At 39.5% G+C, this 26,612-nt stretch overlaps 1 protein-coding gene across 2 annotated transcripts in view; it reads right to left on the bottom strand.

The window, feature by feature from the left end:
* Nucleotides 1-26,612, bottom strand: part of PLPPR5 (phospholipid phosphatase related 5) — a 92,476-nt gene that overhangs the window by 42,036 nt on the left and 23,828 nt on the right. For both annotated transcript variants that reach the window (XM_087930173.1, XM_026700125.2), the window contains exons 2-3: nucleotides 6,077-6,209; nucleotides 3,407-3,657 (exon numbers count right to left, since the gene is read on the bottom strand). In XM_087930173.1, the coding sequence (XP_087786299.1) occupies nucleotides 3,407-3,657; nucleotides 6,077-6,209 (384 nt within the window). The remainder of the gene's footprint in view (nucleotides 1-3,406; nucleotides 3,658-6,076; nucleotides 6,210-26,612) is intronic.

Raw genomic sequence — 26,612 nt, 5'->3', positions numbered from 1 at the left:
AGGTTGTCCAAGCCCAGAATCTCAAGCCTGGTGATATAGGGTATTCTGTTGCGAGCAGAGGGGTGTAGTATTCTTCTAGTGAAATACTTCTGGACTCGCTCAATTGTATTAATGTCCGATATACAGTGCAGATTCCAGACTGATGAGCTGTATTCGAATATTGGTCTAGCAAAAGTTTTGTATGCTCTAGTTAGCAATTCAATATTTCTGGAGGAGAAGCTTCATAAGATTAGATTTACAACTCTTAATGCCTTTTTGGCAATGCTGTTACAGTGAGCTCTGGCGCTTTGGTCATTTGATATGAGAACTCCAAGGTCCTGGACAGAGTGAGGATCATCAATGAGGTCATATCCACCTAGTTTGTATTTGGTGTACTGATTTTTTTTACCAATATGTAGGACAAAGCATTTGTTGGTCGAGATTTGGAGTTGCCAATTGTTTGACCATTCAGACAGATAATCAAGGTCGCTTTGAAAGACAGTAGCATTGTCGATGGTGTTGAATAGTTTTACGTCATCCGCAAAGAGGACACAGTTGCTTATAAGGTGATAGCAAAGGTTATTAATATAGAGAGTGTGGCTCCTAGAATGCTGCCTTGGGGGACACTGCTGTTAACTGAAGCAGGGTTTTATATAGCGCTCCCTATTTTTAGTATTTGTTGCCTGTTTGACAGGAATGCAGTAATCCACTTATGAAAGGATCTGGAAATGCCGTAAGAGTTTAGTTTTAACAGTAGTTTGTCATGTACCACTGAATCAAAGGCTTTGCAGAAGTCTATGTAAATTGTGTCTATAGCTTTACCCTGATCGAATAGAGTAGTCCATATGTTTTTGCAATGTGGGAGTTGAAGACTTCTTGAACAGCAGATTTTTCTAATGCCAAAGAAATCTAAAACATTTATTACACGCACTCTCTTTCTCTTTCAGCAAATGGTCATAGAGACCAAAAGATTTTTGACTTTATACCTCCAAGGTAAGATCTCTGATTCTGTATTTTTACAAACTACATACTCATAGAAACTGAAATGGAGGGGACATTGTAGAAAGGAATCTATTATCAACTGTGCACATTTTTATCAGTATTTACTAGTTATATCTTGTGATTTTTTAGTTTCCAGAATGTTAGGTATGGAAATACTCTGGATTGTTGTACATCTTTAAGGTTCAGATCATATCCCTGGATTTGGACATAGTCTTACTCATCCATTATTCTACTTATAGTGAATTCAATAATGTAGCTTTAGTGAAGCGCCAAGGGCTTGTCTATATGAATTGTGACCTGGTCTGTCACACTATCAGTCATTTTGATAGGTTGCCAAGGACTCCACAAATCTCCTATAGAACTGCAGCCTTCCTTTCAACCTTGAGAATGTCCAGATAGGTGGTCACAATAATCTAAGGAGGCATCTTCTCCTACTTCCAAGATTGCAAAGAAATCTTCCTAAATTCATACTAGATTGCCAACTTAGCCAACATAGTGGTAAAACAACAACAGTTCTTTACTCCTTTAGAATAAGAAAATATAAAGGCTTCCTTACCAACAATGCAATTGCAAGGCGGAATACGAAAAAGTCAAACGAAAAAGTTTTCTATCTTCTTTGATCAACTGAATGGCCTGATCGCCAAACCACCAAGATTAAATCCTGCCATTGACAATAATTGGCTTAGAAACCAAAGCCAGGCAAAATCATAAACCCCAACTGTTAAAAATAAAACAAGTAAACAAGTGGCTTAATTAAATATTTGTAATTTACCTTTTTGTAGAAGTGTAAGAACAAAGAGAAGAATAATGGCACTTAACATTTTAAAAAATTAAGGAGAGGGATATGTTAATACATGCAACTGAACTTTCAATATTTTGTATTGACACACAGTATACACACAGCCTCTCATCACACTCACTTTGTCAGTTTGTCACTTTGGTCGGGGGGCTTTTCTCCCCAATACAAGAATGCAGTTAGGCAGCCAACCATAAAGTTGGGGTGACTGCACTACTATCTGTAACAGGACACAGGGACAGCTGTAAAGGGCTACACATAAGCCATCAATCATATATTGGAAAGACTCAGTGCTAGGTGCAAGCAACCAGATCCACACATATAGAATACAAGCTCACCATTTTATTGAATTCTGCCTGTAATACAGGAATCTCTCCAGGCTATTTGCCTTCTCTTGGGAACAGATAGTTAAGTTTCTGTGGAGTTTAGTAGTCGTGGATCTCTTGCGGCTGTGCAACAATTCAAGGCTAATTCCCTGCTTGAGTCATCCTTCCTGTCTGCCTGGGCATTTCCCAACACACAGTTCCACTATACCAAGGTTTGTTTGTTTTTTAAGAATGGAGAAATATTCACAGGGGATTCTTCCTTCTCTGGATATCAAGCAGAGAGACTGGATGAGATGCCCATCAAAATGCCCTCTAGTTATGCTTCTTCCTTATCTTTATAACATTAATGTATTCCTGTAGCAACACTATGCAACCCTGTCTGGAAGGATAATGTAAGAACAGTAATGCAAAGCTTTGAAGCCACCTCTGGAAGCTCCTTCACAAAGCAAAATGAAACCGTTGTATTGCTTCCAAAGCCTCCCCTTTTATCTGCCTAATGTATGGGATGGAGGAAGCTGTCAGGGACAAACAAAGCCCCCTCAGTAAGAATAACATCACCTTGGGGTCCCAGCAGTGTGAGTGACACGGACTCAATCCAGCCTCAAACAACAGCATCGCTTCTGTGCCTTGCTGAGCCCAACATCGCCTCCCCAATGTGAAGAGCCCCACTGAGACAAACAAAGCCCGCTTTGTACAAAATTAATTATTGCACATCATTTGAAGTTGAAACAGCAGGCGGTGCTATCAAAAAGCAGTATTTAGCCCTTTGATACATTTGAGAAGAGGAGCAGTGTTACTCTCATTTTCTCTTCGAAACAGCATACATTGGAAATTTTAAGATTTTTTTTTAAAAAAATTGAAATTAAAAACAAATCATTTGACTCTTATAGATAGGATGTTACCTAAGCTATGAATCTGGTGAACATAATACTGAAAGAACCATGCATGAACTCAAAGCAAGATCAAAGATTCTGTGGATGGCATAAGCAAGTGAAGAGGCAAACCCTGGAGGAGAGAAATAAACAGTCACAATGTCAATCACCTCACCATCTGGAACACCTGCACACGTAAAACCGATTTAAACTGTTCCAAAGTCAACATGACTGACACCTCTGTAATGATATAGGCCATTTATTCACAAGTGACTTATATTATTATTTGACCATTGCTGCAGCTGTCAAACCAAAATGAAAGCAGATTTCACCCTGTTGCAGTGGTGACCAAGCAAAGGTTGTGGGACATCTACAAGTTGAAGTCATCTGAGAAGGCCAACAACCTAAACCCAATTGCTGGATTTACTTACAGTGATGTATGTTGCTGCATATATACTCAGAGCTGCTTCTTTGGAAGGAAAAGTTTTTCGGGCTTTCATGACAAGATCAGGATTTCCAGAGCAAGACTCTGCACCGCTGACAAACTGTGTAAACTGCTGACATCCCAGAGCTGTGTAGTTGGGTCTGCAAAGTGCAAGGAAATGAGGTGCAAGATTCCCAGTTACTACTTGTCCAGCATTTACAAATATGTCTGTTGCAAAAAGTCCAAATGCATAAATGCCTAAAGAAAGGGAAGGAAAAGAAATGATTAAGTTGCTATTACAGCAGCACAATAAAATGAATAATCTGGTTAATAATAAAGTTGATTAGATAATTAATCAAATTAAATAATCTTATTAAATAAATATTTTGCATGTAAGCTTGGTGAAAGGCACACTGCTAAGAGAACATGAAAACAATATAGGACCTTGTTCTGTTTTTGTACACACTAGTGCAGACATGCTAACTGTAATCTTGATTTATTTTTAGGTGTGCTATGTTTGTAACAGGTAGAATCATTGCTCCTCTCTCTGTGTGTGCCAGTTAATATTGGTGCTGGAGGGCCTATTTTTTACTGGTAAGTTTTTGATCCTATGAACTGTGTGTACCTCTCCTGTGCCATCAAGAACTTTATAGATTATTAGTTCTCTGAATTGCATCTAGAATCTTACTGATAGTCAATTCAACTCATGATAATGAAATGCTCTATTGGCATAGTGTGACATCCATGCTCGTAATTCCCTTAGCAACCGCATTCTGGATCAATTGCAGCTTCTAAATGGTCTTCATCGCTACAGTCCACACGTGAGGTCACCAAGTGTGTGTGACTGTCTTGGTCCAGATATGGGTGCAATTGGTGTGCTGGATGAATTTGTAAGAGTTTTATTGCTATATATCTTTTAAGCAGGAGCTGTGAGTTCGAAAAGACACTCCAAATGGTGCATCAGTCCTAAAGGGGGAAGTGTAATCTCAACCCATGGAACTCTTTAGTCCTCTTCCCATGTGATCCAAGCTCCCATAACTACTCAAGCTTGCCACAGCTGAGCTTGCATCTGTCCTTCTTTATCCACGCCTGCACAGCTTACAAATACTGGGACAAGACCTTGACAGAAAGATCTGGTTGGACTGAGATGTCATCAGTGTACTGGTGAGAGCTGACCCCAAAACTGCTGAATACCTCACCTAGTACCCTTATGCAAATGTTTTAACAGCGGGGGTGAGAGCATCGAACCCTGAGACACCCCATATATCAGAGGTCTCTGGCTTGATTCTTTTTCCCTGCCAACATTGTCTGGATCCAACTACAAAGAAAGAAGAACTCCCACTCATAATTCCCACAAATGGATAATAATAAAAAGGATAATATTAGAAACCACCTTGAGATTAAGGTGAACCAGGATGATTGCACTATACCACTGGTGGCTAACCTTTTTGGGCTCCTGTGCCCAAAATTGTGTGCATGCTCGCGCGCGTGCACTCACATGCCAGTACCCAGAAAGCAATGCATGGACACCCCACACACACACCCTGCACATGCATGTGCAATCCCCGCCACCACCGCCGTCCCCTTACCTACACTGTGCCTTCCAGCTGATTTTCAGCCCATTTAAGGCCTTTTTCGGCCTCCCAGAGGCTCAAGGACAGCTTCTGCAGACTTTGCAGGCCGAAAAATAGGCCCATTTTGTCACTTCTGGTATTATAGGAAGTGACGAAATGGGCCTATTTTTCGGCCTGCAAAGTCTGCAGAAGCTGTCCTCGAGCCTCTGGGAGGCCGTAAAAAGGCCTCAAACAGGCTGAAAATCAGCTGTGAGGTGCACGCATGCGCAGTGAGGTAAGTTTGCCTCTGGGTCGCGTGCCGGCACAAATGGCTTTGTGTGCCACCTGTGGCATGTGTACCATAGGTTCACCATCACGGCACTATACCATCCTAGTTCCACCAGAGGTCAGTAGCAAATATAGCCAAAGTCTTTTCAGTTCTGTATTCTGGTTTGAAACCTGATTGGAAAGAGTCTAGAAAGTTTGTCTCCTCTAGAGCTTTCTGTTGCTGCAGCCAGGCCACCTTCTCAACAATGTTCCCCCAAAAGGGGAAAAGATAGAGACATGGTGAAAATGGCCAGGCCTGTCAAATCCAGCAGCCTCTAATTTTAATAAAATAAGCGAATCTATGGACTAATTGCGAACCTTAGCTGTCCCCTTGCCTGTATTTTCCCTGGCAACAGTAAGTAAAATATCAGTCATTTCTAACATATTTAACCATTGTGCTGTAAATGCAATCCAAACTCACTTTTACTTCAACTGTGGTCATGTCATTTTATGCAAGCTAGGATCTCTGCTCTACAGACCACCTTGCTAATCCACACATTGTTGCTTGCGTCTCAAGCCATACAGAAGTACAGTAAATGCAATGAACTGATACAAACTGAGAATGTTGGTTTTTCAATGGCATTATGGCTTGAATCTTATTGAACAGAGCAAGAGTTCTCAAGAGCAGAGTTTATTATTAAAGGAGTGATGAGAGTTAAGGTTATAGTTGTATAAGGTTATAGTTGTACGCATATACCTCAAGAACCCAGAGACAATTCAATTGAGCAAGAGGCTTACATAATTGATTTACACATCCTAATGCATGAAGATTAGAAAATAACACCCAATATTCTTACCAAGGAACCTGACAGTCCTGCGCACCAGTGGGTTTATATAGCAACAGTCTCCAGTTAATATTGTTTTTTCTTGGTTTTCAAAATCCCGTGTGGCCATCTGTAAGCAAAACACTGCAGTTTCTCCAACAATAATCTGAAAACAATAAAAAGAAAGGGAAGCATTAGATTCCACAAATACAAAGTGATACTACACTAAAGATACATTTAAATCCATCCACAGGGGTAAAATCCCATAAAGTTCATTTCATTTGCCAAACAAAAAAAAAAATTAAAGCAAGACTAAAGCCTAACAACACCTTTAAAAGGGGCTATGCACAAAACACAGGCAAACTCTAATAATGAGGTACTGGATTGTAAATTACTTTCTGAGCCCTTCTTTCTTAAATGGAGTTTTATGGAATCCTAGCATTTCATGATAGATTCTGATTGGGGAAAAAAAGTCTGAACTTTGCACATTGCATAATGCCAGTACTTGTAGTGAGTGATGGAATTTTATATAAACTATAACTCACCTGCTGGCCAATTATTGCTTTGCTGTTGTAAACAATGTAACAAGGATTTTGTAGGTTAGAAATGAATTATATAGATAATCCTTACTTAGTGACTGCAATATTCAATGAGCATTTAAAATTATGACTGTGCTAAAAAAGTAACTCTACAACCAATGGCTACATTTACAACTTTGTAGCATCCCTCACTCACACAATTGCCTTTCTAGTCAGTACCGGTTCTCCTACTATCCCTGTCATGTTACTTTTCTTTTTTGTGCCCCCTTGCATAGTGGAGAAATATGAGAGAAAGGGATTATAAGAGAGCAAGCAGGCACAGAATGGGGAATACACATTGGAAGGAATGCAATGGCACCAGCAGCCCACCCACCCCCCTTTGGATTGATAGACTCAAGTGCACGATACAACCAGCCAGGTGTATTCTCCACTGTGTGCTTGTTTATCGTCTTGTAAACCTAAACTCCCCAATCAATGTAAACACAAAGATTAATTCCCTTCTTGTTAATTATCTCAGCACAGGAGTAGCCAATCCAAAGGGCATGAGAGTGGGGGAAAAGAAAGCATGGTTATGGTCATGTGATTTCCCCCACTTAGTGATTGTTTCCATTAGTGACAAGAGTGGGTCTCAATTATGATTGCTAAATGAGGACTACTTGTAATTTGTCGTGCCCCTGGTTGATCAGTGATCCTCAGAAGAGGGAGGACCAAGGAAGAAAAATGGGAGAAAAAAATGTGCAATGCTTCAATTCCATTGAGGTGTTTTAGAACAAGGTGGTGCAGGTTAGCAGCTGCATCTTTTCCATGGGTTACTCAGCTGTTGTTGGAAGGCTTCCGCTGCAGCTAATTGATTGTAGAAGAAGATGCAGCTGCTTCAATCAGTCACTGCCAGATCTGTTTTCATGCTTGTGTGTATTTTGGAGCATCCCTTTTTTTCGGTCAAAATGGGGATAGCAACCATGGTGAGAGGGGATCAGACAGCACCACCCACAACTCTAGCCTCCGTGGCTAAAGCCACGGTCTCACTGTCCTGTCCACAGGGATCCCTGTCTTCATGTGAAGAGTTAACTAGAAGGAAAGCAGAGGGATGTTCAGCTGCACAGAGGAGCAAGTGGCATAAGCATGTCTACTTAGGGCAGGGCTGTCAAACTGGTGGCCCCCGGGCCAGATGCACCACACGCTGGCCACACCCAGTTTAGCAAAGGGGAAAAAAAAGTCATGATACATCATGTGACGCCCCCGTGACGGCGCAAATTTGACACCTCTGACTTAGGGGCAATGTAGTGCTGAAACCCAGGAATGATCAATGGCAACTATGCTCGGGCAAGAATTCCAAGCCTCCTCTATTTAAGAGGTAGCTTAGTGCCAACACAACAACCCGCCTTGCACTTTCCTTTGAACTCTTTAGTAGCTGGTCCTTGGTTGTCTAGTCTAGCTATGAAACGTCTTTGAATCCTTACCCCTACCTTGCCTCATGAACTCCAGTTATAATAAGCACACACTTCCCCTTGAACTCAAACTATATTTACATTAATGCCCATGCCTGCTGGTTTAGGAATCTCAAACTGTCAAACAACCAACTCCAGCTGGGATGAGGGAGAAGATTCAGTAAGTGCTTTCTTGCTTTTGGTAAGGATGAGGAGCAACACCAAGGAAGCCTATATAACTTCTGGTGGAGGGAGATCAAGAATTTTATAAATAAGGGCATGTAAAGAAAACAACGGTAGCTTCCATAAGCTATAGAAAAATAATCAAGAATTGTATATGAGGGCAATACCTTTCTTACATACAAGCTTCAAGTTCTCCAAGAACTCCAGAGTTCTTCAGGAGGGAAGATGGTAAACAGAGCTAATAAACAGAATAGTAAACAAATGGACAGACAGAGGGAAAGAGCAACCACCACCAAAGCCATCAAGTCTTCATGTAATTATGCTCTTAAACATTAATGTGGAAAAATATCATTAGATTCCACTTGATGGTGAGATCATTTCTGAATGTCACCGGTATCTATCCCTGTTTTAAAGTGAAGAGGATGAACCCCGCCAAAAAAACCTAGGTGGGAATAGAGAAAAGACTGGATTAAACTGTCTTGGCTACTGGCACTTTACAAATGTCATGGCAGGCTGGAGATGTTGGCACAGAGTACAATTAATTAAAACATCATTCACCATGGATCTGTTACAGAAGAGGGTATCATTAGCGAAACATTATATGTGGGCCTCCATAACCATTGCACCAATATCGCTGAGGAAAGTAATGGTAGCTGGTATTGTTAACTAGTGCTAGAAAACTACTGGAATAAAAGAAGAAAGGAATAACATTCCCCTATTTTTGTAACCATGTAATTGATCTGTTTCTTAGAACTCTATCCATCACACGCCAGTGTAATTACGGTATGTTTTAGACCCTCAGATATTGGTAGAGAAATTTAAGAACTGTAGTTAGATCTAGTCGTTTATAAGATTTTTTTTTAATAATATGTTAGTATAATGGGAATAATGCAACATTGAACATGATTAAAATAGAAGAACGTGGCAATAAAACTTAATAGAGTAATACAGGCAAATGAATAAAAGCAATAAAGTATGTATTTACAAGTGAAAGCTTTAAAAAAAAACTAGCAGCTTAAAGAGATCTATAAAAGAAATTATTCTGAGGATACAGATAGTGGCAGTAATTTTTCAACCAGGTGCCCTCTAGATAGATTGGCAGCAGTGGTGGGAATATGCAAGTTATAATCCAACAGAATCAGAAGGAATCGCTTTCTGGAATGTTAGGTCTACGGGCTGCATGTAGCCTATGCGGCTCACAGATTTTTTTTTAAAAAAGTAATAAGTTCACCACCCCTCCAAAAGACATGCTACCCTGTGGCCCCAAACTGCATAATGATCACCAGCTCCAGTGCTGCCTTTTCTCCACTAGTCAAAGAACAGCTGATCAGCATATTGTTTTTCAGCCTGTGAGGATTTTTAATTTATCAATATGACTCCTTTGCAGGCCTAGCCTAGAGTACTGCATATATATATATAGAGAGAGAGAGAGGCCTTTATATTGCTTTTATATTCCAAGCGCACTTACAACGGGGCGCTCTCAAAAATCTAAACAGTTCTTTTTAAATGAAAGAACTAATTAAATTCTAACCTCTATTTTCCCTTCAGTTTTCAGGTTTGACAAGATTGGGTGATTGGTTTGTTTGCTTTTCTTCTGAATTAGATTCAGGTCATTTCTGCCTGTGCATGCATGCATGCCTAGCTCCTTTGCTTCGCTGACTCTTCCAACAGAAGCTTTCCCTGTGTTTACACATGATGTTGCAGAGAACTGGAGCAAACCTTTGATGCAGCTGTGCCAAGCCTTCCAGATAACCCAGCTGTCTTGGCATTCAGAGGGAAAGCCATTCATTCATGCCCGCATGCTTTGAAAAGGGCTAACAGAGAGACGGCTGGATCATCACATATGTAAAACATCTTTACATTTATTGCACAGTGCTATAAGCTGCCCAGAAAGGACTGTGAACCTTGAAACAATTATATGCTTTTCATAGTAAGCCTAGCTATTTAAAACTAATATGCATACACACACACACAAATAAAAATAAAGAAACTGGGCGATATATGTTTCATTGACAGCAGAATTTTTAAAAATATTCTAAGTCAGAATCCGAGTTATAGCCAGAAAAAAAAAAATCTAGAAATAAATCCTCTGAATTCCTAACAAGTACAGACTGTCTAACCTTAATGATGTGAAAGACGTAGCTTCTATATCTGAAACCCTTTTATGAGAATAGGATTCAAACAAGGTACATAAGTTGAATTGACCTGGAAGGAAGAGTGATTTGACAGTAACAGCGTTGTTTTCCAGTACTGGATTTTCATCAAGAACAATTGAAATGTTAATGTTAATTTATTTATGTGATATTTTGAATGAACCTTTTACATTACTATATACCATGTTTCCCTGAAAACAAGACCCTGTCTTATTATTTTTTTGCCACCAAAGAAGGCTCCAGGTCTTATTTTCAGGGGAGATGTCATCCACTGACTCACCTCAGTTGCTCGTGTCACCCCAACCTCCTTTTCGCTGTCAGAGGCCTTCAGGAACTTCTTCTGTGGCCAGCAAGGCCTGCAAGGCTTTCCTGAAGGCCTCTGTAGCTGATAACAGAGCTCCGGATCGATCCAGAGCTCTGTTATCAGCTCCAGAGTCTTTCAGGAAAGCCTTGCCAGCTGCAGAAGAAATGGGCTGGCAAGGCAGGTGTCGGGGTGTGTGAGACCTAGCTGCAACTGTCTGAATGGTTAGTAGTAGCAGCTCCACCCCCCCATCTACACCCTAGATTAATTTTTACCGTGTACCCCAGAGTGGGCAGGGTCTTAATTAGGGCTTATTTTAGAGGTAAGGTTTATATTGGGCACACATGTAAAAATCAAGCTAGGACTTACGTTCAGGGTAGGTCATATTTTCGGAGAAACACAGTAGTTCAAAGGTAAATAAATGGTAAGCAACATCATCAATACTAACTGCTAAACAACAAGCCCACCATCCAAATCTCCAGATATTGAGAAAGCACAGATGGAAAGCACTACTTGACCAGTCAGGGGCAGGAAAGTATATTGATGATACCACATCCTAGGGCAGACAATTTCACCAATAATTTCATGCAGATGTTAAAGAAGAGTGGGGACAGAGTTGAGAATGTCCCTCAACATCAGCTGGAACCAACCTTGGAAGAAGAACTGCAACACTGTATCTTCCTACCTATCCATAAGTTAATCTAGATCAGGGGTATCAAACTCGCATTGTCACATCGTTGTCATGTGACATATCCCGACTTTTTTCCCCTTTGCTAAAATGGTGGTGGGCATGGCCAGTGTGTGATGCATCTGGCTGGTGGGCCGCGAGTTTGACACCCCTGATCTAGAAGGATACCCTGATGAAAGAATCAAAATTTGTTGAGAGATTAAGGAGGGTCAGATGGTTGCACCACCACCCTGATCTCATCACAAATTGTCTACAAGTGCAATCAATGGCCTTTTAGAACTTTAGCTGTGCATCCTGACTGAAAGGGGTCTAGGTAATTGTGGATGATTAACTGTAACATAAAATTTCCTTTTTCTGGACATGTTTGTTTCTGTAACTAGAGAATGAAAAAGGAGGACCAGATCTATCATACTTGTCCCTATATTCTCCTTTTTTCTGACATGGGGCCTATACATTTTAGAAATAAACTGAAGACCTAAATTGAGATGAGTATTCAACAGCATCACCATTAAACAGATCAAGTAGCATTATGGATCCACACTAATTTTCAAGAATCAAAATGAGGCAATTAAGAAAAGTATTTCTGGTTCATATTAGCACATTTAAATTATAAATCTTACATTTAGCTCATTCTTGATTTCAAACACATAACAGAGTTTACACAGAAATAAAATAATCAAATTGCCAGCTGATGCTCACATTCATCTTGCTCAGTGTGCCTTCTGCAGAAATCAAACATTCTACCTTTATTTCTATTTCCTCCTTCCCTCTACCTATTCTGAAACCACCCATTTTATTATTCTTTCTACACACAAGTCTGCAACATCTTCTTGCTTTTGAATTGTTCTGGAATGCATCTTGATAACTTTATTTGTTTGGGTGAGCATCTACAATTAAAGGGGTATTTAAAAGCTCTTTTTCTGCCTAGCCGTAGTATTGATGTTTTACAAAAAATATCAAAAATGGCACCATAGTTCTTGATTGTTAAAAATATGGGAAAATTCAGAAGAACCACCTTACTTTTGATGAGGGTTAGGGTTAGGGTTAGGGTTAGGAAATCAACGGTCTTGGAAATGGTTCCAATGTGACCAAAAATGTAGATAGTTCAGTAAACTATTATTATCTAGTTCCTCCTTCACCATTAATAGCTGAGCTTCTGAAGTATATTGACATAGAAGAGGCAGGCTGAACATAAACTCAACACCAGTATTTGACACTGCATACATTTAGATCCTTTCCAGAGATGGGATCGGATTGGTGTAACTACCAGTTCGGTGATTTACGTTTTTCTTTTGGTACACTGAACTCCATTGTCTGGAACATCAAGGATTACTGCAGCAGCAAAATTGAACGGTACAGAGCTGTGATACTCACTACCCTTCTGTATACCTGGGAAATGTGGTCTGTGTATCAAAGATGGGCAAGACACTTAACCATTTCCACATGACTTGTCTTCACACAATATTAGGCATCAAATCACTATGTAAAATATCAGACAACGAAGTTCTCTCTATAGCAAGTCTAGCATCAAACCACACACTGCTAATGAGAGCACAGACCCATTGGGCAAGTAACATCCTCCTTATGCTGGATAAGTTCATACTCAAAGAAATCCTTTTGGGGCAACTTTCTGCTGGAAAACACATGAAAGACCTTACAAAGTGGATTAACATACACCCAACTGCCTAAGTAATGCTGGCACAAAATTGCTCTACCTGGCATGGCCTCATTGATAAAGGCTGCCAAGCTTATGAAGTAAGGTGCATTGCAGAAACCCAGCATAAGTCTAGAGCCATTTGTGCAACAAATGCACTGTCTACACATTTTGCCCAACATGTGCCAGGACAGTCATCTTGGGAAACTCCACATTGAGTTTTAGTGTGATTAATGGTGTTGAGGTATTCATTGAGGATGAGGATTAATAAACATGACATACAGCCATCCAGCAAGCTCCACTCGATCAAGGAATCCCCAAGCCAATTGGAAAAAATCATGTTTTGAGGGCCTTCTAGAAGACCAACTGTGCAGACATGACACAATTTGGCTTCTTCTCTTGCAGTGCACTTATGTACATTTGATTTCTAATTTCAACTGACCTCACATGGGCTAGACGGGGATAGTCAAAAGGCCAGATATGGTCCAGGGGTAATAAAATGTCTAGGTTTGTGATAGAGAAATAAATTTAACTTGATCCCATGTAAGACTGTACAGGTTGTAACAACTTGAATTGAACCTACAAGCATACTGGCAACCAATGCCGTTAATGAAGCAAAGGTGTCACACTTATAGAATGACGACACAGCTTTTGCACTAGCTGAAGTTTATGGATACTCTTCAAGGACAGCTTCATGTTCGGTGTGTTACAATAGGACATCTGAAGTGATTAGGGCATGAGTGACTAAGAGCGGAAGGAATACTTTATAGGAATACCCTGAAGACTTGGTCGCTGGATAACCAAGAGGAGTAAAGAGAAGTTTGCCCCTTCTGGTTATTCCTGCCACCTCAAAGAAATCCACTTTAAAATGCTGACAGATATTGATTGGAAGAAAAACCCACCATAGCTGCTTACGTTCTTGCGTGAGAAACAAGCTTTCTGTTAAATGAAATTGATTTGTGAGGTGAGAACACTGGGAAGTTAGCAAAGTAACAAAGCAACTATCCATGGCAATTCCAAGTGCATTATGCTGAATGTTCCCTTGAGACCATTTCTGTGGCACTTTCTTGTTCATCCTTCCTTGCTGCTTTGAACAAATGCAGAAAGCCTTGCTTAATTTCCTCATAAGCAGTTCTCTCCCTCCTACTGAGGGAAAAGAATACAATATCTTTGCGGGTCAATTTAACTAGTTATGTTATTGATTAGAATACACACTAAGACTGAAAGTAGAATTTGCTTCAGACAGACTGAAACTGGGAACTCTTCCATTTGGTGTAAAATATGTTAGACAAAAGGCAGAAAAAGCACGACCTACTATTTTTCTATCAGCATTTGCACACTTTGAGATTTGTTCATTTCCCCCCATCTTTAGAAAACGCCATACACCAACCCACCTACTTGTGCTAGTTCTTGCTTCTCCAGCTTGCAGTTTGATACCTTAATTTTCAGACTAATTTTCCTCACTGCATCAGACTAGCATTTGCTACAAATCATTCATTCTCAGCCAACAACTTGGCACTTTCTGGATTAAAAATACATGCACGTCATAGGTTCCAATCAACACATTTCTATCATCACCAGAAGTATTCCTTCTACCTTTACCTATAAATATACTCAGCAACTAGAAGGATATTGTCATCCATCTTTATCTAGCTTTCTGCTTGTTGTTGAACCATTTACAACATTTTGCTATCCACAGTCTCATGCACACTTTATTGCCATCATACTCCATTCTTATTATAACCAGCAAACAACCTTCAGCTCCATATTTCTGCACAAACTTCCATATTTCAAGTCTATTCGTTTAATCACATGCCTTCTCTAAATCAACAAGCCCACAATGAATTTTCTCTCATTCAGACTGTTGGGCTAAACTGAAGTACTCCTTAATTGGAAATAGCATGAACATTAGATTTCTCATGGCTTGTATTATGCTGATCACGTTTCTCCATCAACCAATTCCTGCTTTTATCTGAAATCTCTTCATCCCATCAAAATCTAATTAAATTTTGGAACATAGAACACTACTGGATAGAGGGAAGGGAAGGCAAGAAGTCTACTTATGCATCACTGAATGTTTCTCCCCCCCAAAATAAAAAATAACCCTACACTTTATTTTTGTGTATACAATATGAACAAGCTTTTCAGCTTTTTATTAAAATATATGAAGATATTAAGATCATTCGGGCCTTTTGGGGCAGTGTAGCAAAGAATCTTTAACAAACAGAAATGACAGAGATAAATTGCACAAGGTCAAAATATAAACATTATGCAATTCACAGGCAGCTAATATGCAGACAGCAAAAGCTATTTATGTTAGAAAGATGCTACCTCACAGATACTATAATTTTGGGCCAATAACTAATTTCACTGTCTCTTTGCAAATCAAGGAATATGCACGTGCTATTTAAAATCAACTTTGATACCAGAGAAAGCAGATCATTTCATATTCCCTTCACTACTTAATCCTGTAAATTTAATTCTAGACTGTAGTTCTTGATGAGTTGCAACAGTGAGCATAACAACTCACAGAATGTAAAGTCAAACAAGTCTACTATAGCAATTCACAACGTATCTGATAGCACAAATGGAACTGGCACCAGAGTTAGATATCATCATACTCATAAAACTGCATGTTTCCACTGCATTATTAAAATACATATTATATGAATATAAATATGTATTATATGATACCTGCCATTATCTAACATTCATATGTAGAAGATGTTGTATAATGTACTGGATGGATGGCATAAAATTGCACTCTCACAAAATTTCCTTCAAGATATCCTCAATTTAATTAATCTTCTTACAAACAGCTCTCATACTATCTTTTGTAGTCAAATATAAATGAATTAATATAGAATTAAGAGTCTGGTAACTGCACATCACAAATCACATTATAACTGTATTTCAAATTTCTAACAAAATCTCCACTCTTGTTTCATCAGTAATTTCTCAACAGCAATCAATGATATTTTTTTAAAAAAAGGAAAATGTAATTTTTAAGGTTTAGTGATGACAGAAAAATATGGGTGCTACTTAACAATGCTTTGGTGCTTATTTTTGTGACATTAAAACAAGGTGTAATAAATTAGCATAATTCTGTAAAACTAGTTTTACAGCTGCTCTGTTATAATTAATATAAAATCATTCTATTGCTTCCTTGATCTACTTCTAAGAATGAATCTAACAAATGATATCATAGATTTATTACTGCTTCACTTGTCAAATAGATTTCTGGCACATTAATCAAGTAGATTTTATAAAAATACAATTACTACATTTAATGCAAGTTCTTTTTAACATTTTACTGGGCTGAGAATCACGAAGTATTCCTTTGTGGTGACATAAAAATACATTGCTGTATTTGTTGATTTGAAACACGTGAGACACCAGTTCTCATTTTATAGAAATAATATCTGATTCAGTGAAGCCCAAATATACGAGACTTATATTACCTTGTGCATGGTGGACCAAATTCTTCTGCAATATACACACACACACACACACACGTTTGTAGAAAGGCATAACTCAAATGACATAAAATAATGCAAATGGTGTGATTTGCACAGTCTGCATTATAACACAAACATGCCAATTAAGTAAATCCCTGCAATACCCTATTTAATGATTCATTGGTTAAAGAGAGGCTTCCCTGTTAATGCCAAACAGTCCTAATAGCCTAATACCGTATGCTATATTGTCTTGTATAAATTATTTCATAATTAATGCAAACCACTGTGAGGGAGTAGATGGCTATTTCAATACTTCTAAGCCTTATAGGAAAAGATAAAATAGTTGATAACATGTAAAAAAAAGAATCCTCCAAATTTTAATTTTCCATTTGAAAAAAAATGGTTTGGTTGACGTTTCCGAAAAAAGATGTCGGAATTCAGGAATTCCTTTCCCAATCTTGCTCATCCTTTCGAATCTCCATCTACATCTAATCCGCAACATAAATTATATTTAGCAATAAAACAAGAGATGATGAGTAAAAAATGTTAAAGAGTACGGCTTTTCCAACGCAAGAAATCCAGACCATCTCCTCCAGAGCTATTGAAACTTTAGTCTATTGCATGAGGCAGCGTTATCTAGAACAGGAGTCCCCAACCCTACTCCGTGGATTGTCACAGGTCCACGGCCTGCCAGCAACTGTGCCACGCAAACAAGCAAAGCCCCATCCGCGGGATTCAGGCAGCCTGCAAAACCGCACTCCCTCCAAACCACAGAAAAACTTTTCTCCGTGGAACTGGTCCCTGGTGCCCAAAGGTTTGAGGGACACTGATTTAGAGCCCTCCTACAATCATGGCTTCAAATTCAAACAGGGAGTAAACATCACAAAAATATTGTGTTTGCAGTCTTCAGTTTTTTTAAACAAGTCCAAGTTGCTATTCCCTACTAGGATAATTTAGTTAGTCCTAATAATTCTTAATTATTGGCATTAGATAAATCTAACTCTTCTTAGCACATGTGCTATGAATTTTTTAAATATAAATAATAAATATTTGATGACCACAAACATGAATTCCTACTATCCATTCATCCATAGTTCCCATCCAGCAAGATGCCTATGTACTGATTCCATCTGTTCTTCAGACTTCATGTTGTATTGTGGAATGATTCAATTGCATCATTAATAATAATGGAAGTCCCAGTTTACTGCCCACAACATTGTGATTTGTAACATATGGTCCTGTTCAGAATTGGACATCTTGACTATTGCATTTTAAGAGTTGTCATTGACTTTTTTAGTTACGGGGATGACACCAATCAGTGGAATCAAACTCAGTATGCCCAGAAGGAAATGATGGCCATTTTTATACTTCTTTCATTGCACAGGCATTGTCTATGATTAGAAACAAAAAAATGCCCATCAACCATGTTTCATTGTGAACAGCCTGGAACATCCATCAGCTCTCCATAAACAAGCTAAACTATCATTACATCTTGCAAAGCTGAATGCCAAGATAAACAGATGGAAACTCATTACTTTTTTCCCTTGACATATGCTTACCCATCATTTCACTGCATAAAAATAATACACATGTGGTTCTCTGTTTTCAAGGAACAAAGTCCTTTGTATTTCATCTATAAAAAGACATTTCACTGGTTATATCATGTGGCCCATTCAGAAACGTAACCATGGAACACCATAGCTACTGCACAGAGCAGGTCTGTTAACAACTCACCACGACCAATTTGCCATGTCCAAGTTGCCATGGGACAACTCGCTGTGGGTCAAGAGTTACACTAACATCAAAGTAATGGTGGAATAGAATCATTAAAGAAAGGATGCAAAAGGAGGGACAGAATGAAATGTGAATGACAAAAAATTAAAATATTTCTTTATTTATTTTAAATGATTACATTGAATTGTTAAATTATCCTGCAGTGAGTTGTCTCGCGATGAGTTGTCCATGATGAGTTGTCCCACAGTGAGTTGGCCATGGTGAGTTGGCTGAGGTAAATTGCCCGTGTCAAGTTGGCTGCAGCAAATTGGCTGTGATGAGTTGTCCCATTCCAGCACAAGAGCAAATAGTGTGAATCCCAGATATTCCTAAATAGAGTATGTTTTTATGAAGACCATATACATTTCCGTTGCTTTTATATACCAGTCTTACAAAAGATTCCCAGGAAAATCTTCACTGTTTCATTATGTATACAGGTTGTCATTTCTCATCCATATTATTTATGAATGTCTTATGCACAAGGATCACTAACTGGCTTCATTCCTCAGTCTTCAAGTCTTTATTATGCCAGTAAAAAGAGGGGATCAAACTTCAGATTATCGCTGAGCCTCAATTTCATACTTATTGGAATCCAAACAATGAAGGCAATGGTTTTTGGCTGATAGTAGCATTGATTGTTTCCAGAGATTTCTCTCTAAAGCTTTTCTGTAAAGTTACCGTATTTAGTTTAATGCCTACTTTTTGTTCTAAATGGCTTTTATGCGAGCTAAGAACTTTCCTTCTGACTTTTCCATTGTTGAGTGCATTGATAAAATGTGTTTTAAATATGACTAGCTATTTCTGGTTGATTTGAGGTTACAAGAGTTTGTTAAATTATTCTTGTCATGCATCTTCTTCTCATGGGCTCTCTTGCAGCATTGTATAGAAATCTGCTTCTTTGTCTATCAGAGACATTTTTAATATGAATTTGAAAGAAAAATATTTTTGAATCAGTGAATTCCTAAAACAAATATAGCACCAGAGAGAATGATGAAAATCATAGATGTCACAGATCTGGTCAATGGGAAACATTTCACGAACTAATCTAAAGGTTAATATATTGCTAATATAATGGAGAAAATAATCTACTAACATCAATGACATTTAAGTGATATCCAGAGCTCTTCCAGATATTTATAAGACTAGATGCTCAGATTATGTTGCAGATCTGATATGGACCAAACATCTTCATTTTATTTCTCTGCCAACCTATGAGATAATTTGATTGGGAGCTGCCCAGAGTTTGGTGTAAACTTATTTATCTTTTAAATAAATAAATATAGATTTTGCTGTAGATATCAGCTGTACCATTCAAGATCATGTGACTAAATAGTTAAATTTTAAAAAGTGCAAACAAAAATATTCTCTTTGTATCAGAGAAGAGTAGGCTTGAAGCCATCAGATGTAATTTTTATACATCAATATGATGTCATATTTTTTTGTTCTTGCTGTGTGAAAAACGTCCAATGGCATATAAGCATCTTCTTGGAGGCTGAAATGGTTGTCTAGGTCTAATTGCAATAATATATTATATAACATCTTTATGGGGTCTTAAAGTATCACCATGTCTCTTAATTAGTTTTTTTTTTTAGGAGCCCAAAATGCAAAAGACAGGAAAATACAAGTTTGACAAAATATTCAGCAGTTGGGCCACAAAAATAATATGTTCTGCAAACTGGCTGGCAAAGACTCCTGTTATTCCAGGAGAGTGGAGAATCATCACAGACTTCACAAACAACTCAATATTAAAATAACTAGCTCGATACCCGTGCTTCGCTACAAATCTATGTGGTTGGGCTTAGTTTGGGGGAAGGAAAATAAGGGGGAAAATTTTGCCTCTGCCTATCAGCATCCATCGGTATTCATCTGGCTAGCGTCCTGTCAGTGTGTGAGAGGGTTGAGGGCTGTTTGGAAACTGAAACAGTATTTGCTGCATGAGCAAGGAGACAGCAAGGAGCCTGGGCGTGGCTTAGCTCAACTGTTCTGTACTAAAGCTGCTTAGTGCTGTGAAACTAAAACTGAAACTCCTCTGCTTGTGTTTTGCATTTGGAACAGAATTCTTTTCAGGGGGGAGGGGGAGTAGAACTCCTTAGCATCAGAGTGTGTTAATAATAATATATGAATAATAATACCAATGCTCTGATGGTCATTTCGAAAAATCCTTTCTTAGTGAGCACCTAGAAGCCAAGATGAACATACGTGCCAAATTTCAAGTTTGTAGGCTTTACGGTTCTGGAGATTTTGTGATCATGCATGAGTCGTATTTCGCTTTTATATATATGTACACTGCTCAAAAAAATAAAGGGAACACTTAAACAACACAATGTAACTCCAAGTCAATCACACTTCTGTGAAATCAAACTGTCCACTTAGGTAGCAACACTGATTGACAATCAATTTCACATGCTGTTGTGCAAATGGAATAGACAACAGGTGGAAAGCATAGGCAGGTAGCAAGACATCCCCAATAAAGGAGTGGTTCTGCAGGTGGTGACCACAGACCACTTCTCAGTTCCTATGCTTTCTGGCTGATGGTTTGGTCACTTTCGAATGCTGGCGGTGCTTTCACTCTAGTGGTAGCATGAGACAGAGTCTACAACCCACACAATGCAGCTCATCCAGGATGGCACATCCAGGATGGCACATCAATGCGAGCTGTGGCAAGGTTTGCTGTGTCTGTCAGCGTAGTGTCCAGAGCATGGAGGCGCTACCAGGAGACAGGCCAGTACATCAGGAGACGTGGAGGAGGCCGTAGGAGGGCAATAACCCAGCATCAGGACCGCTACTTCCACCTTTGTGCAAGGAGGGAAAGGAGGAGCACTGCCAGAGCCCTGCAAAATGATCTCCAGCGGGCCACAAATGTGCATGTGGCTGCTCAAATGGTCAGCAACAGACTCCATGAGGGTGGTATGAGAGCCCGACGTCCACAGGTGGGGGTTGTGCTTACAGCCCAACACCATGCAGGATATTTGGCATTTGCCAGAGAACACCAAGATTGGCAAATTCGCCACTGGCGCCCTGTGCTCTTCAAAGATGAAAGCAGGTTCACACTGAGCACATATGACAGACGTGACAAGGTCTGGAGACGCCGTGGAGAATGTTCTGCTGCCTGCAACATCCTCCAGCATGACCGGTTTGGCAGTGGGTCAGTAATGGTGTGGGGTGGCATTTCTTTAGTGGGCCGCACAGCCCTCCATGTGCTCGCCAGAGGTAGCCTGACTGCAGACCCCCTGTGAGACCATATGCTGGTGTGGTTGGCCCTGGGTTCCTCCTAATGCAAGACAATGCTAGACCTCATGTGGCTGGAGTGTGTCAGAAGTTCATGCAAGATGAAGGCACTGATGCTATGGACTGGCCTGCCCGTTCCCCAGACCTGAATCCAATTGAGCACATCTGGGACATCATGTCTCGCTCCATCCACCAACGGCACGTTGCACCACAGACTGTCCAGGAGTTGGGAGATGCTTTAGTCCAGATGTGGGAGGAGATCCCTCAGGAGACCATCGGCCACCTCATCAGGAGCATGCCCAGGCATTGTAAGGAGGTCATACAGGCACATGGAGGCCACACACCCTACTGAGCCTCATTTTGACTTGTTTTAAAGCCATTACATCAAAGTTGGATCAGCCTGTAGTGTTTTTTTCCACTTTAATTTTGAGTATAACTCCAAATCCAGACCTCCATGGGTTGCTAAATTTGATTTCCATTGATAATTTTTGTGTGAATTTGTTGTCAGCACATTCAACTATGTAATGAACAAAGTATTTCATAAGAATATTTCATTCATTCAGATCTAGGATGTCTTATTTTTGTGTTCCCTTTTTTTTTTTGAGCAGTGTAGATTATATATAATACAATCCATTGATCTTGTTTGTTGAACACTAACTTGGAAGCTCATAAATGGCAATCACATGACTGCAGATTACTGCAACAGTGTGAAGTTCAAGGGCTGGCTGCACAGTTGCTTTTTCAGTGCCATCTTAACTTCAGACAGTTGCTAAACAAGGGAGTCATTAAACAAGGCCTATAGTTTATACAGATTAAGCTCTGTCAACACTTGAATACGTATGCAGGGCAGAATGGAGCCAAACCAATGGACACAATTTCTTTTTTTCATAGACATGCCAGAAATTGATCGTTAGAGCTGAGAAAATAACTGTACAGGACTTTTACCATGTTGTTTCTGTGTATTGTTTTATTAATAATAAAAGCAAATTATGTCTGCTAGGAGGAAATGAGATCACATGGGTTATACTTTGTGATTATTAAAAGTAACTAAGTTTAAGAATGAACTTCAAATAGACACTGAAAATTAAAAAATAAAACACCGATGAGACTGATAGGTTTAGGAACATTTGGTGGCAGACATCTTATTTACTTCTGCAACCATAAAAAAAATCTTCAGTTTTTAATTTACAAAAAAATTGGCCAAGCAGTCTACCATCTTTTCCAGAAAAACTAAGCTAACCAGTTATTTGCAATTAATCCAAAGCAGATGCAGAAGCCGAGACATCACCAGCTTACCTTCTAATTTCATTCTGCCATATCCAGTTGATGAAGACAAAAACAAGAGGTGAATACAGGATTGCAATGGAACCTGAGCAACAACTGCCACCAGTACCCTTTCCTCATCCGTTTATTTCCTTCTCTAAAGCAGGGGTCCCCAACTCCCAGTCCACGGATTGCTACTGGTCTGCGGCCCTTTGGAAACCGGGCTGTGCAAGCAGCGGGCGAGCGTGCCAAGCTCCATTTGCACATGTGCAGGATTAGGGTGCATGTGCAAAACCATTCCCTCCCCCCCCCGTGCCATTGGTGCCCACTACCACTGCCAGTCCACAGAGCTGGAAAGGTTGGAGACCACTGTCCTAAAGAGATAAAATTGTAAATTGTATACATAAAAGAGTTCCAACTGGACGTTGTCTTATCTTGATCAACTGTAGCACTGTGCCCTGTTTGGAGCAAACATTGACCATGAGGTCAATATAGTCCTGATGTCAACTCATACAACGTTTCTATAGAATCCTGACACTTGACATATGTAGGAATGGGCGTTGGTAGAATTACCTGAGAACGCCCTTTCTATATATGCTGCAAGAGTGTCCAGCCCCGCCCTAGTTTGTCGGGGGGGGGGGTTGTTTGGTTCTAATTTGTTTGTTTATCTTCCAGAGACACGTTATGTCTGTCAAGAATCTTCACTTAAAAGATGGCGAGCAGCTAAGGCTGATTGGTTTTATAGTGGCAGACCCAGCTCTATGAGGTCAGTCAGAGGAGTCATGCCCATTTCCAGGACACTCTTAGCAACGTGTATGACAATTGAGTGATACTGCTAGATTTTGGAAGTAAATGTTTGTTTTATAAAATATTAACTATAACTATTGATTTATAGATCAACAAGTACAAAATTTCATTCTAAATTATCGAAAGACAATAGAATTGGATGAGTCATGTCCTATTAAATGACAAGCTGTCCAACCAGCTCTCAAAATTGCTCTGTGATGGGGGAAAAACCCAGCAAGGAATGAGTAGCCTATTCATGCTGTAGGCTTCAACACAAGCGGCCATGCATCCGGAAATGAGCAGGTTTCATTGGCGCTTCAGATTATAAATAGAATTTCTGATGTTAATACATTTATAATAAAATGAATTATGAAACATAGATATATTGCATGCAATGAATGACGAATTTTCTTTGGTTAGCCATGCTCTACAAGATTTGAATTCCACAGAGAATGCATTGTATTGCCTGCCATGAAAAGCAAGTTTAAAAAAAAAAACATAACTCAGGGGTAAAATAAAATCATGTTCTGCATACAAAAGATCCCAGATTTCTAGTTGTAGAATCCAAGAAAGCTACTGCTCTCCTGAATTATAAACTAAGGGTACAGGCTGGCTAAGTTGAAATGTACTTTGTTCATTTGTGATTCAGTATGTCATATAAAGACAATTAGTGGAGCTTAAAACAATAATCTGCAAAACACAATTTTCTATACACACATCTTGGTAAGATTTATTGATTGACACTCAATTTATGTAGCCACCCATCTTGCAATTACCAACTCGAAGTGGACAAGGAAAGATTAAAAACCAACAGAGCAAGAATAAATAATAATAGACAACAATATCACAATAATACACCGCTAGGAAAGGGAGTGGGCAAAACATCAATTAGAATCACGCTACACTTTCTTCTCACAACAGCATCTAAACTAGACTGTGTGGCTATGCACATCGTTCTGAAATAATTCTTAAAATTATATTTTAATTATCACTTCTACTGCCTTAAAAGAAAAATATGGGGTTACTTGATTATTTCAAAGTGAAGTCATGATTTGGAAAAAGTGCCGCTATTATGGATGACTTCCTAAACCTGATGATGTCTCAGTGACAGACATCATGGCAACATGACAAGACTACATTAAGGGATAGAGTTATCATAACGCATATTTCATCACTTGCTCATCCCTCACTTCTCCTACAGACACCTAGGACCGGTGTTTCTCAACCTTGGCAACTTAGACTTCAACTCCCAGAATTTGAGCTAGGGAATGCTGGCTGGGGAATTCTGGGAATTGAAGTCTACATATCTTCAAGTTGCCAAAGTTGAGAAATATTGCCCATAATAATACTGACTATTACTTACAGCAGGGCTGTCAAACTTGTGGCTCACGGGCTGAATGCGTCATGTGCTGGCCACACTCATGCCCGGTTTAGTGAAGGGAAACAAAAGTCACGATACATCATGTGATGCTGCTGTGATGATACAAGTTTGACACCGCTGATTTACAGGGTCCAGAGTTAGTGCCTCTTTTCAGAAAACGCATGGCCAGGTACCAACAATACAGGTAAATCCTTGATTTACAACAGTTCATGTAGTGACCATTCGAAGTTACAATGGCACTGAAAAAAGTGACTTATGACTGTTTTTCATACTTACGACTGTGTCATGCCCCTGTCGGAGTCTGAATCCAAGGAGGAAGATGAACAACTGACAGGGAGTGGGAGTGTGGCTTCTTTGGCTGTGGAGGAAACTGGGGAAGGGCAAAGTCCGGCTGGGCAGAGCAGGGGAGAGGTAGAACAAGGGAGAGGGATTTCAGAGGAAGACCCAGGCCCACCCACTCTTCATCCTAGGGCACACAGGGAGGAACCAAGAAGAGAGCAACATGGGTTGTGTGGCTTACAGGGAGGAAAGGCCCCTGATTCCCTTCATTAGAAACACCTGGGAAGAGAGTTTAAAAGAGATGCAAGCTGAGCGTGGCGTCTGATCGGAACAAATGAGAGTTTATCTTGTGTTGACTTTGGTTATCTGCATTCCTGGCATCCTTCCAAAGGGGTTGAATTACTGCCATTCCTTCACGTCTGGAATTCCTTCTCTTGCCCTGCAGGACTAATTGCCTCATCTTGCCCTGAGTGGACTTATAGTTACAGTTTTTGTTGACAACATTTTGGACCTGATTCTCTGCAGCCAAAGGCTGTTCTTAGGAGAGTTTTTCTCCAGCCCAGAAGGTAACCAGGGCAAGTTGGAGCTAATAAACTACTGATTATCTGACTGTGTTGCCTTTGTGCCATGCCCCGGGGTCATCATAGACTGGTCATGTGATCCAAATTCGGATGCTTGACAACTGGTTCATATTTATGACAGCTGCAGTGCCATGTAAATCACCTTCTGCAACCTTCTGACAAACAAAGTCAGTGGAGAAGCCAGATTCAATTAACAACTGTGTTACTAGCTTAACAACTGCAGTGATTCACAACTGTGGCAAGAAAGTTCGTAAAATGGGATAAAATTCATTTAACAGCTGTCTCACTTAGTAACAGAAATTTGGGGCTCAATAGTGGTCATAAGACGAGGACTACCTGTCTATATCTCGGGGTGGCTGGTGTTATTAGCTAAAAATGGAATAATTTCCATGTCCCCTTTTCCTCTCTTGCAAACTTTCTTTATAAACATCACCAAATTTTAAATGCTGTACTAAAATTTAAATTCAGAGATTCTGTCCAATCTTCTTAAAGGTAAGTGGATTCAGGAACATGAGTGGTTGGAATTCATTTCCCAGACTTCCGAACAGAGAATGAATGTTTAGTTTTCTACAAAAGATCAATCATTTCCCGTCCTAAGTATGAGCTGGATTTATTAGTTAATTATTTCAGTAATTAGGCTGTGCTGCTTCCTACCATTATTAACTTTATCAATCCATTCTTTTCTTTCTTTCTTTCTTTCTTTCTTTCTTTCTTTCTTTCTTTCTTTCTTTTGGAGGGGAGAGGTCATCTTACGTCCATTCAATTTACACAGCTGTTATTTTGAATCATGCTAGGGTAGGCAATGCAGCAAGAAATCAATTGCAATTCGAAGTGCTAATTTGGACTTATAAAAGCATTACATGGCCTGGTTCCCA

The sequence above is a fragment of the Pseudonaja textilis genome, chromosome 3, assembly GCF_049901715.1.
Source record: "Pseudonaja textilis isolate UNSWEBS1 chromosome 3, rPseTex1.2, whole genome shotgun sequence".
Taxonomy (NCBI): Eukaryota; Metazoa; Chordata; class Lepidosauria; order Squamata; family Elapidae; genus Pseudonaja; species Pseudonaja textilis.
This window is presented reverse-complemented; position numbering and strand designations above follow the sequence as displayed.